This window comes from Cololabis saira, chromosome 7 (assembly GCF_033807715.1).
Source record: "Cololabis saira isolate AMF1-May2022 chromosome 7, fColSai1.1, whole genome shotgun sequence".
Taxonomy (NCBI): domain Eukaryota; kingdom Metazoa; phylum Chordata; class Actinopteri; order Beloniformes; family Belonidae; genus Cololabis; species Cololabis saira.
Window position 1 is genome coordinate 44,217,176 of NC_084593.1, and position 12,947 is coordinate 44,230,122.

The window sequence follows — 12,947 nt, forward strand, 5'->3', positions numbered from 1 at the left end:
AGCCTAAGACGTGGGTTGTGCAGAACTGCGGCAGTAAATCCTTCTAAAGAGTGGCGCTCTGACGAGGAGCTCCATTCTTTAGTAGGGATTTCATATGGATCCAGACCGTTAATAATCATTAGACCCTGAAGACTGAAGACCTGCAGCCGGAGCAGGCACAGCCTCCGATATGCTGGGAGAACCTCCGTTAGGTGAGCAGACGTGCACTTCTGGCAGCCTTCAAAAAGTCCAGTCAAACGGCGCTGCATGCCTTGGTCAGCGGCAGGAGCTGCCACGGCGCTAGACTTGCCCTTCATCTCGTCTTCCTCAGACCAGCTACCGCAGGGTCTAAATCCAGCACTGTTGATTCTGTTAACCTCTGATTTATACCAGCCTCCAGATCCGCCCAAGGTATAAGAGAACTAAGCAGCTGCTTAGGGCCCCGTGACCACCAGGGGGAGCCCAAGAGCTAGAAAATAACATTATTTTTTTATGTGTGAGTGATGATTCATACATTATCAAAAGGTATGTTATTGTACAAAAACACAATAATTAATATTATTACATAAAAATATTATGTTAACAGACTAGAGTAGATACTGCTGGCGTATTAACTGCTGCCTCTCAGCTCTATTTGTTTGATTTTATTTGTCTATTCTATTTAATAATGTGTTTTTTTACATTTGAATTTATTCTTATATGGAGAACATATTGACGAGGTTCTGTTTATCTAAGTTGAGTGATTTTAATTATAGTTCTAGTTTTTGTAGTACTTTGTTGTTGCACTTAATTGTTACACATTTCTGTTGCAGTTTATTTAAAACCCAAAATATAGTAGACAACGTGTTTACAGTAAATGGTTTATAAATGATCTATTTGATTATTTTGTTTCTTTTAGTAGCCTACACTGTAGTTGACACTCAGTATCACACTTAGTACTATATCACTTTAAATATTAAGTGTAAATCAACCCCAGGCTGCTCTTGTAGCTGAATTTGCTCCATTTAAGATTAAAAACCATAGATGGTAAAAACCTGCCAGGCTGACAGTAGGATGATGGAAACAACACTGCTGCAACTGTGCAGCTCTCTGACCTTTGACCTGTTGCTTCTCTGTGTGGCCAGTAGGGGCAGTTGCTGACTTTGTAAAATATTAATGAAAGATTTTTCTGAAAGTTTGTTAATCTGTTGTAGCTTCCATGTTCTAAATCACTGTGGATTACAATCTAACTACAACTAAAAGTTCTTACATCTAGTTTTACAAGTGTATTTGTAATGACAGGGAAGAACATGAAATAAGTTTATAGTGGGTGTGTGAAGGATCAATAATCAGTATTATTGGCAGTAATGCGACTGCGACAAGACGCACTGAATGAGGCTCGTGGAGCGGAGTGTGTTTATCTCAGACTTTATTGTTGAGAGCACGTCAACACAAACACACCATTAGTCTAGAAAAGTGGGACAGGCTCATCGGTCTTGCAAGTAGACCTCCGTGTTTTCTCCTCCAGTTAGAAATTCACTTTACAAATCTCAATAAATAGAGCACATAACCAATTTAACATTGTAAATAAAATAAGTCACCATGATGTGTAGCGTCTGTCAGGTGTGAGGGAGCGTAGAAAGTTAGTGATAAACCAGATGGATGAGATAAATACGCCAGTGACGGTGGAAACATCAGAGCAGAGCGCCGACAGGTCGACTCCAGCTCAACGGAGACAGAGTCGACAGAAAGACGGAGTGGTTTGTCCATCTAAAAGCCCCAGCAACACGGAGGAACACGATGAAGAGGAGGACAGAGAGAGCACCAGATGGGGGGGGGGACGTGTCCGTCAGCAGCCTTTGGCATCTTGCAGAGCTCTGGTGTCTCCGGCCCAGAGGGGTTGGCAGCTCCAGGGGGGTGAAGGCGTCTCTGGTCATTGGCCAGGAGGAGCTGCTTCCCTCTGCCGGAACACCTCCAGCTCCTGCTTGTACCAGTCGGGAGCCTCGGGGCCCGTCTTCCCCGTGGGGTCGTGGTCGTAACCGTAGGCAACCGTCAGCTCCTCGTCCTTCTGCACGGCGCTCAGGGTTCGGATGCACTTGATGAGGCCGAAGCGAGGATGGACGAACCTGGACAAAAACAACAGACGGAGTCACAAAAATAAAACGGCAGCCTCGTCGTTCTCAGCGGAGCGACATGCTGCACTCTGGGTAAAGCCTGAATTATGGTTCTGCGTCAAATCGACGCCGTCGACTCCGTCTGCGTCGCCTCAACGCGTAGTTACAATTTTTGGGAGGTACACGTCAGCGACGGCGTAAGGTACGCGTCGACGTGTACCCTACGGTGTCGTTTTGACGCAGAACCATAACTCAGCCTTAAACCCAACTCCAACCCTAACCCCCAACGACAACCGTAACCCCCAACGCCAACCTTAACCCCCAACCCTAACCCCCAACGACAACCGTAACCCCCAACGCCAACCTTAACCCCCAACCCTAACCCCCAACGACAACCGTAACCCCCAACCCTAACCCCCAACGCCAACCGTAACCCCCAACCCTAACCCCCAACGCCAACCTTAACCCCCAACCCTAACCCCCAACGCCAACCTTAACCCCCAACCCTAACCCCCAACGCCAACCTTAACCCCAACCCTAACCCCCAACGCCAACCCTAACCCCCAATGCCAACCCTAACCCCCAACGCCAACCCTTACCCCCAACGGCAACCCTAACCCCCAACCCCTAACTCCAACCCTAACCCCCAACCCCTAACTCCAACCCTAACCCCCAACGCCAACCCTAACCCCCAACTCCAACCCTAACGCCCAACCCATAATTCCAACCCTAACCCCCAACGCCAACCCTAACCCCCAACGCCAACCCTAACCCCCAACTCCTAACTCCAACCCTAACCCCCAACCCCTAACTCCAACCCTAACTCCCAACCCCTAACCCCCAACGCCAACCCTAACCCCTAACTCCAACCCTAACCCCCAACTCCTAACTCCAACCCTAACCCCCAACCCCTAACTCCAACCCTAACCCCTAACTCCAACCCTAACCCCCAACGCCAACCCTAACCCCCAACCCCTAACTCCAACCCCCAACGCCAACCCTAACCCCTAACTCCAACCCCCAATGCCAACCCTAACCCCTAACTCCAACCCTAACCCCCAACCCCTAACTCCAACCCCCAACGCCAACCCTAACCCCTAACTCCAACCCTAACCCCCAACCCTTAACTTCAACCCCCAACGCCAACCCTAACCCCCAACTCCAACTGTAACCCCCAACCCCTAACTCCAACCCCAACAACCAAACCCAACCCGAAGATCTGAATAAAGCTGTGTTCCCGCACCCAAACGTTACACCTGATAAAACTGATCGATTAAACGCTAACTGGATCACTAGTATTAAAGCCACGGCTGCGACTGGCTGCACAGCTGTGCACATCTGTGCTCTCTGGCCTGTACTGGTGCATCTCTTGATCAGAACGTGCACACTTGTGCTACAAATCTGACGTGTTTCCTTGGAGCCGGTTGGTACTCACGGGTCGTATTTGCAGTTGGGGGTAAAGGAGTGGTTGGCCTTGTGACCCAGAGAAGCGCAGTATCTCTCCATCTGGTCGAAGGGCTGAGGGACGTCGATCACCGTATCCTCATCCAGAGAGATGGTGTTCCCGTTCAACGCCCAGGCTCGGCTGTCCACCTGGGGAGTCAGAAACCAGGTGAGTCTAATCTGAATGTTGCCGGAGCTTTGGGCTTTGTATCTATACTCATGAAGGCGTCTCTGGAGGGCACGTACGACCTCCTCCCGAGTATTACTGACTACCGCTGACGCTGTGAAGGACAGGACTAGGTGATCCTCTACTCATCTGTGGTCTGGCGGGTCTTTGGACTTTGGCTTCTGTTCTCTTCAAGAAGGCACCAAACTGACCCGGTTTAGGTTCCTGTCCTCCTACTGATGTCCTCCTTCCCTTGAATCAAAATATCTGGACTTCATATCGGCAGCTCCGGTTAAACGGCTGCCAAATCCCAACCCAGTACCTGATACCAACACTAGACCATTTAGCTGGTTCATTCGTCTCGTCGCCACGAGGGACTGGGTCTCACTTGGCCACACTTCCTGTCACCTAATTGTTAAGATATTTGTGAGCACCTGAAAATGGAGGTTCTGACTTGCATCTATCGAATATTTTAGTAATTGAGTATTCTACTGAAAATTCCATCGATTAATTGGATAAAACATATTTTTGTTTAGTTAAAGAGCAATTATAAATATACATAAGATGTTAGATGTTAATAGACATTACTAAGACTAAATTATATAATCCAGTAGGTTCATGGCTGTGCATTTAAAAACCCTGAACTTACACCAGTCGACCAAATTCACTCAAAAAACTAGGATCTTACCAAGAAATGTTCTTATTTCTAACCTAAAAATGCCATTACACCTGATAACACACATCACTTTTTTAGGTTAGGTGTTTTTCCCACGTGTTTCAATTGAACTTTCATTTGTGTCAAGCACATTTTAAGTTCTAGTTAAGTTTTAAGTCTTTATAAGATTTTGAGTTTTGGCAGTGTTCAAAATATAATTATGAGACCTGCTGTATTGGAGCACATTTTCTTTTAGTTAAAACTGTAGCGGGAACAGATGATTAGGGGAACCTGTGTATGTACCGGGTTAGAGGGGGAACATATAGGAGAATGGACCAGAAGAATATAGAATGGATTGAAAATAAAAGTTAAGCACTGAGCTACATGTGTCTCCCGTCTGGGCCATTGCAGACTGAGAATGGCATGTTACTAAAACCAAACAAATCCGCCGCCTCTTTGTTTTACCTTTACGTGCGTGGCATCAGCGCGTTGTGCCACATTAAATGTAGTCCGGGTGAAACACCTGCTTTGAGCTGCAAAATTAAACGATTCCTCGAGGCAGAAAAAATTCCTCCATCATTTTTTGTAATCGAATTATTCGAGGAATCTTTTCAGCCCTACCTGCATTAAATGCTCGTTTCAGTGAAACCTTCATGCTGATCACATCAATCTCACTCTGAATTTCTTCAGCACCCTTCACACAACGGTCACATGACAAGTCCAGTACCTGATCGAGGGGGCAAAGGACAACAAATGTGCTGCTTCTCACGTCGGCCGTCGTACCTCGGAGTGAGTGATGCGAACTCCGTTATAGAAGGCCATGATGGTGCCGGGCTCAGCGTCCATCCTGGTGAACAGGCCCTGTCCCGCTCCTCTGATGGTGGAGTCCCCCACAAACACCCTGACATGGACAGAACACACGACTGCACGTGAAGCCGAGTCATCCACCGTCCGGCATCAGTCAGCGTCAGCACAAACATCACCAACCTCTGGCTCTCGTACGGGTCGGGCAGCAGCGTGTGGGTGGCGATGCAGCTGGACGTGGACTTGTCGTACGAGAACACGGGACCTTGGAACGAGAGCAGGGGGTTGAACGTTTACAGAGGTGCATTTCTGAAGGACAGTCAGAGAAATGACAGACCGGGGAAACTCTCACGTTACAACTGATGAGTACCAGGCCGGCATAGGATGACGCCAAAGGTGCACGTTATCAATCAGTTGAATGCGTTGCATCACATGGTATGCTACGTGTAACAGGTATAGGCTTTGCTTCTGTGTGGCATCGTGACTCTTTTCTACCAAACGGGATACAGAGAAGCTGTTCCATCACCTCCATCTGCCACATTATACCACTCAGAGTTGAGCTGTTAACGGTGCGAGCTCGGGTCCTACGTCCACGAACCAACGACGGTCTACAAACACAACCTGCTCTGGAGCTGCCAATCACGTCACCAAGCAAGGAGGGGGCGCCGCACCGGGGCTCGGGGGGGGGGGGGGGGGGGGGGGGCTATAACCCTGTCAAAAATCTATGTAGCCCCAGTTAAGCCCCTCAAGCATTTTATTTTATTTTTTTATTAAAACATTAAAAAGTTCACAAGTAGGGCCGCTCGGTGGCGCAGTGGGTTAAGCAGCGGGCCATATACTGAGGCTACAGTCCTCCTCCTGCAGCAGTCGTGGGTTCGAATCCAGCCCGCGCACCTTTGCTGCGTGTCTTCCCCGTTGTCTCTCTACCCCTTTCCAATCTGCATCTCCAATAAAGGGCCACTAGAGCCCAAAAAAACCTTTAAAAAAAAAAAAAAAAAAGTTCACAAGTAGCCATTCTGTTCCAATCCAATTCCCGCTTGCGTGTTTGTGCTGCGGGAATGTACCCTATAACCCAGGGATATTCAACTGGCGGCCCGCGGGCCACTTGCGGCCCGCCAGCAGTCTTTATGTTGTCCCTGGTCATATTTCATACCTAGTTATTAATGTTTTCAATATTAAATCGTTTTATACATCGTTGCATTTAATGCCACTCCTGATCGGCGGCCGGAAGTGACGAAGTAAGTGAAACTAACATGGTTTACATATCGCATTTTGTTAATTAATAAAAGTTTAAGATGCTTGGTAGCCTTTTCAGTTGGTTAATGATTCATTGGACAGTGTTTATGTTAATCTCTGCTGGAGATGTTTTTTACTAATTTGGATGTTTTGCCAGTGTTGCACAGTGATAATGTTTGTCACATTATTTGTTATTAACCTCCGTTTATAGAGGACTAGTTTACATCATTAGGCTTCTACGATTGGCCTGAAATGATTTTCATTTGAATCTTTAAATGAGGACTTTGCATTTCAGACGGACTTCTAATCCTCCTATAATTTTAAGTTATTGTTTTGTTTTGCTGATATAAAGCACAGATGTGTCATAAATAAAGGAGCTTATGGTTAATATTTTGGTTGCTTATTTATAACATCAAACTGGCTACTATGGACTGAAATGCTTAATATAATATTCAAATAAGGAAATCTTGGTGGAAAGTGGTGCTTTGTCATTATGGCGTGTTTTATTAAAAGTAGGTCAATATAAACTTCATTAAGTTTGCACAATGCATGGTTTCAAAATGAACTTGCATTTAAAATAATATTTCTTTATCTGAATAATATATTTAACATTCACAATGACTAAATCTGTAGACAATTAATACATAATTCATATGTAAACTAGACACATATTCTCCTGCTCATTCCTGAGCACAAATGTATTATATTTACATAAATCTTCGTCTTTGAGTGCAAAATACATTTTGAAAACCCCCACATTTTCAGTGCGGCCCTCTCCATACAGTCTTTTTGCAGATGTGGCCCCCGGCCGAATCTAGTTGAAGACCCCTGGTGTAACTTGTGTGTGTGTGTGTGTGTGTGTGTGTGTGTGTGTGTGTGTGTGTGTGTGTGTGTGTGGAGTCTTTTGTTTCTACTCCCGCGTTAGGCTAAGGCCAGCTAGCCTACGATCCGTTTGTAATGGATCGTTTTGTGATTAAAGAAATACATTTAAAAAAAATGTAGTGTTCTGAATGAAAGGTGCACTTCAGGCACAGACTAGTGGCTCCTCCTCCTTCGTGCATCTTATATAAACGTGTAACTGTAGTGACTATGGTGCCTAGTCTTTGAGGGATCATTCCAGCAGCACCACCAGCACTCCAGTGTTTCTTCTACATTCATTCAGCAGTGGCGGCCCGCCACTGCTAAATCATAGCCGCCACGCCTGAAAATTTTATTTTATTAAAAAAATAAATAAATAAATAAAAATATATATATATATTTTTTTGCAAATGCACCATCGCTGCATCTCTCCACCTTTACAGCACAGCCTGTGTGATGATGAGCGCAACGGCGGGGGGAGGGGAGGGAGGGAGTGGGCTGTTTGGAGTGTTTGGGGTGTTTTGGGGGATCCTATTGGCGTTAATTACCCGTGAGGGGGATCATCTTGCAGCATGTGTGCTGCTAAGCATCAATGGGCCACCTCTGGGAGAATTTCCCTACAACAGAGCCTTAGAGCTCTTCTTTAAAAAGCCAAGGAAAATTAAGTGCTCTGAGCCTGGGTGCAAACTTTTGCCGCGTTCCATTTACCTCGGAAATCAGAACTGGGAACTAGGAATGGCAGCCATCTTGGAATGGTAACTCGGGGGTGGTGAAGCTTCTCCCACCCCCAGTAGGAAATCCCACTTCGAGGGGCGTTCCAGTTGAAAATTCCGACTGGGAACTGGGAAATTCCGACTTCCGAGGACAAATGGAAATGGAAAATTGGTCAATGAGTCTACACAGCCTCATCTAGCTGATGTTTACATGTTATTTATTTAATGTTATTGTTTTTATTTATTTTTTACATTTTCAACTGGTTAGAGTTGAAGTTGAAGTAACATTTATTTTTTGTTCAGGGATTGTTCTTCAAAAGTTCAGGGATAAAAGCGAATAAATAGGTTTTGAAAGTTACATTTGCTGTCAAGTGGCTATTTGTGTACGCCGTACATTTACACCGCCGCCGCCGCCGCCGCCACCCCCCCCCCCGGGAAGATGCCCCCACTGCTGAAAAAATTCCTAGAGGAAACACCGCACTGGATGAAGGCAACACGCTTTAAGAGTCAGTGGATACTCGTTTGAGTGGGATTTTCAGCGTTGAACAAGACTGCTGGAGCAGCAGGTGGAGGATCTTTTCCACCAGCACCTTCTCAGCTTGACTCAACTCAGTCAAGTTTCTTTTCCACTACAATTCACCTGGAGCAGAAGTAGGAGGTTGGAGTGAAGCTGCTGTGACGTATTTGATTGTGTATCTAAAGGAAGAAGAACAACACTAAAGATGTAGAACCTGGAGGAGATGATAGATGTGCTGCTGGGTCTGTGGCTTGTGTTCCATATCAAGTTAAAAATTGAGAGTAAGAAGTAAGGCCCAGGAGAAAATAAGAAGATGCATCAATAATCAAAACATCACTGCATTTCCTCTGGATGTTTAAGAGTCATTCACCTCAACAAGTTGAGTTAGCAGGTGTTTCTGTCACCTGCTAACTGCAGAAAGAGGATGACTGTAACTCTACTTACTGCTGGGAGAGCGTTCAAAGCGAGGTCTTCCCGTCTGGTTGGAGATCACCGTAGCCAGGTGAGCCTTGATCAACTCTCCGTCCACGAAGCTCCCGTAGAAAGCCGTGCGTCCGTCCGGGTAGATGTAGGCTAGGGAGTCCCCGGTCATCTCTCCGTCCTCGTTCACCGCCCCGTACAAGCCGCCCCCGTCCTTCATGGCACACACCCACAGGTTCCCGGTCTCTCTCGTGAACATTTCTCAGAGCACACGGTTCTGTAGCAGTTCTGCACTCACTCACAGGGTAGTAGACCCAGCACTCGCCACAGCGGTTGTTGTCCTTGTACTGGCCCTTGAACACCAGCCGGCCGTCTCCGTCCAGCTCCTGGGCCGGCCCGTTGAGCTCCCCCTCCACGTACGTGCCGTTGAGGACGCCGCCGTCCTCGTACGTGTACACCCCTTGGCCCTGCAGGGCGTCGTCCACGTAGAACCCCTCCAGGGTGCTGCGGACAGAGAGAACACGGGAGTGAGAGTCCTGAGAGTCCTGAGAGTCCTCCACCTCTACGCCCTCAAGGCCAGCATTGTCTGATTCTAAAATCCATTCTCTTTCATTCCTAAAAATCGATTTGTACGTCTAAAGTAGGGATGGGCGGTATGGACTAAAAAATGTATCACAATAATTTCTGGCATTTATCCCGATAACGATAAAAAAAAAAATACCAATTCAACTCCACCTTTTTAACTATAAATCTATCTCCACATTCAGTCTTTGGAGCCCCCAAAACACTGCTCTAAAAGGATACTAAATGCTACTAAACGACATTAATGGGAATTTATTGTTTTTTCATTCATTCATGCATTCATTCATTCATTCTTTCAGGCTCATATATTTTCTTTCAGGCTCATATCCTTCCTTTCTTCCTTCCTTCCTTCCTTTCTGGCTCATTTCCTTCCTTCACGCACATGTACGTTGTGCGTGGATTTAACGCAGAACCATAAATCAGCTTTATACAAAAACGTCATCAACGGGAATTTATCGTTTTTACCAATGTTTATCCAAACTTGTGTGATACCAGTCCGTCTCTTGCGTCTGGTAGTTTCCTAGTAACGGCTTCGCTACCTTCCATCAAAGAAGAAGAACTTCCCCCTCCCGTTCTTCTCTCCGTGGGTGAAGCTTCCCTCAAACCGGTCACTGGAGGAGTAGGCCACGGTGCAGAACCCGTGGGGCTGCCCATCTTCATCCAGGGGGCCTGGACGGAGACAGGGACACATGCACACACACAAGTTCAACACGGAAAAGATGGAGTATAACATTGTTATATAAGGACTGCTCCGTATCAATCATTAGCACTGCTTTTATCTGATTAAACCAGAGGGATTAACGATAGCAGCCCGTGGTTAAACAAACACTGTGATCAAGTGCTAAATTTAAAGCTTAATGACAACATAACAGCAATGGAACCTGTCAATCACACCGATTACACCCATACTGGAGTTGAGGGGGATGAGGGGGGATGAGGGGGGATGGCATCGCCCCCTGAAATAAAAACGGTCAAAATCATCCCCCCTTTCCATCTCTTATGTCATTTCATCAATGAATGTGGTTTTACTGCTATTTCAACATTTAGAGTCATCACCAGAAAAATAACTTATTTGATCATTTTTACCTGTTTCAAGTAAATTTTCACTTGAAATAAGTAGAAAAATCTGCCAGTGGGACAAGATTTATCTTCTCATTACAAGCAAAAAAATCTTGTTCCACTGGCAGATTTTTCTACTTATTTCAAGTGAAAATCTACTTGAAACAGGTGAAAATTGTTGTTTTTTCCAGTGATGAGTCTTGTTTTAAGTGTAATGAGATTTTTTTACTAAAATGAGACATTTTAACTAGAAATAAGACAAATATTCTTGTTAATATTTAGAGTTTTTGCAGTGATCCATTTTCCTTATCCTGTGAAGGACAGAGTCATATTGATAAGTTCAGAAAAGTGTTTTTTATTGTAGTGTTTTGATGTATTTGATGTAAGCCCAGTGGATATTTAAAGCTTACAGAAGGCTGCATTTAACTGCTGCTATGTCATTCCTGCAGTATTTCTGCAGGTGTTTTGGTCACTGCTATTATTTGTAATATATGATATTATTTGTAAACAGCACAAATTATCTGTCCCCATATGATAAAATCCACCATCCCCCCTGATTTTCTTTTACAACTTGAGTAGTGATTACACCAATGCACCAGCCTCTTCACAAAGGCTACAGGTTTGCAGCCCATTAAGAGGTGCAGTACATGTGGCATAATGTGAAATTATTTGCAGACATTTACAAGAAAATTGAATTGCACAGTAATCAGGTCTTAAGTGGCTCCAAAGTAGTAAAGTTCTATTTAAGTGTTTGAGTTAATTTATTCAGACACCCATGCATATGTTGTAATCTGTACCATTATGAACCAAAGCAGCAAAAATGCTCAAACTGTATTTTCATGAGACAAGCTGTTGATTCTCTGCGGCCACTTCCACTATTTTCTTTTTCTCTGACAAATATAAAAACTTTACTTCCATAACATGCAACTGTTCACAAAGTAACAAAAGTTGTGTCTCTTAATCCTGTTAAAACAAGTGTCGCTAATCCTCATCTACGGCAGATTTAGTTTGGGAAACTAAAGTGCCACATGTCAGATGACTTCCGCAGCCAGGCGGGCAGCGGCACCACCCTGCCATAACTGCCCGCCCTCGGTCGCCTCTCAAGCGGACTCGTGTCTGAAATCGAGTGCGAGGCTCTCCGTTATCGGCTGGGCCCTGACGCGAGGTTCAGCGGAGAACCGCCGACGGAACCTTAAGAAATCCTCAAAATGTCGCCCAGAGTTTATATTCTGCATTTGTACCCCACTGGAGAAATGTTACAGACCTTCCACGACCTCTTCCACGTTTTCGTCGTCGCTATCCATCCCGCAGGAGGCTGCCGGCCGGGGGACTCTATCACGCTGCGGAGGGGCTCGTTACTCGAGGGTCGTGATGGCGTCGCGGCAGCACATGGCAGCTCGCAAGGTGTCCGGCCAGGTCACACCCAAATGATTTATGGTTCTGCGTTATACCAACGCACACCGTACGGTGTGCGTCGCCGCGTTCCCCCTGACGCTCTGCGTTGGTATAACGCGGAACCATAAATCAGCCTTTACTTCTGCATCAAAGTTGGTTTCTGACATGATGACTTTCTTATTAATAATCAGAGCTGGGTAGAGGAGCCAAAAATTGTACTCAAGTAAAAGTACTGTTACTTCAGAATAATATGACTCAAATAGAAGTAAAAACTAGTCATCCAAATAATTACTTGAGTAAAAGTAATAAGTACTTGGTGAAAAACTACTCAAGTACTGAGTAACTGTTGAGTAACGTCTGATTTATTTTTTAACACAACCATTCAAACAGACAAAAGTACAAAATAATCATCTTAGGGGCAAATTAAATCAATAAAATAATAAAATAAATTAAAATTAATAAAAAAATAGCTTAAATTAAAATAATCAAGTACTTTAATAAATAAAATAGTAACAATATAAAAATAAATTGAGCACAAGTAGCACAAAATTTCCAGCCTTTGTACTTTTCTTTTTTAACCATCAGAACTAGAACAAACATGAACTCATAGAAACTCTGTGTGTGTTTGAGTCTGTGTAAATGTGACAAAACATGCAAAAACAAACATTTTCCCCAAAGAATCAGCCATTGATGTCATGAGATTGACGCGTACGTGGATAAAAGGGATAAAAGAAAAGTAACAGCTCAACGTAGCCTAATGTAGCGGAGTAAGAGGAACAGTTTCTTCTTCACAAATCTACTCAAGTAAAAGTAAAAAGTATAGTGATTCAAACTATACTATACTATACTAAAACTACTCCTAAAAGTAAAAAAATCCCAAAACTTACTCAAGTAAATGTAACGGAGTAAATGTAACTCGTTACTACCCACCTCTGTTAATAATATCATAATTCTGGGTAAATTCCATATCCACAAGTCCAAGTATATGAAAGTGAAACCTCGATTTTGTGTATTCCATAACGAATTC

At 44.7% G+C, this 12,947-nt stretch overlaps 1 protein-coding gene across 1 annotated transcript; it reads right to left on the reverse strand.

Annotated features, from left to right (window-relative positions):
• Window positions 1-1,373: 1,373 nt before the first annotated feature.
• setd7 (SET domain containing 7, histone lysine methyltransferase) lies at window positions 1,374-11,924 on the reverse strand. Its single transcript, XM_061725940.1, has 8 exons — window positions 11,790-11,924; window positions 10,006-10,135; window positions 9,187-9,388; window positions 8,909-9,098; window positions 5,324-5,405; window positions 5,120-5,237; window positions 3,508-3,665; window positions 1,374-2,084 (listed from the first exon to the last, which is right to left on the reverse strand). The coding sequence occupies exons 1-8, from the start codon at window positions 11,827-11,829 to the stop codon at window positions 1,892-1,894; spliced, it is 1,113 nt and encodes a 370-aa protein (XP_061581924.1). The 5' UTR covers window positions 11,830-11,924; the 3' UTR covers window positions 1,374-1,891.
• Window positions 11,925-12,947: the final 1,023 nt, after the last annotated feature.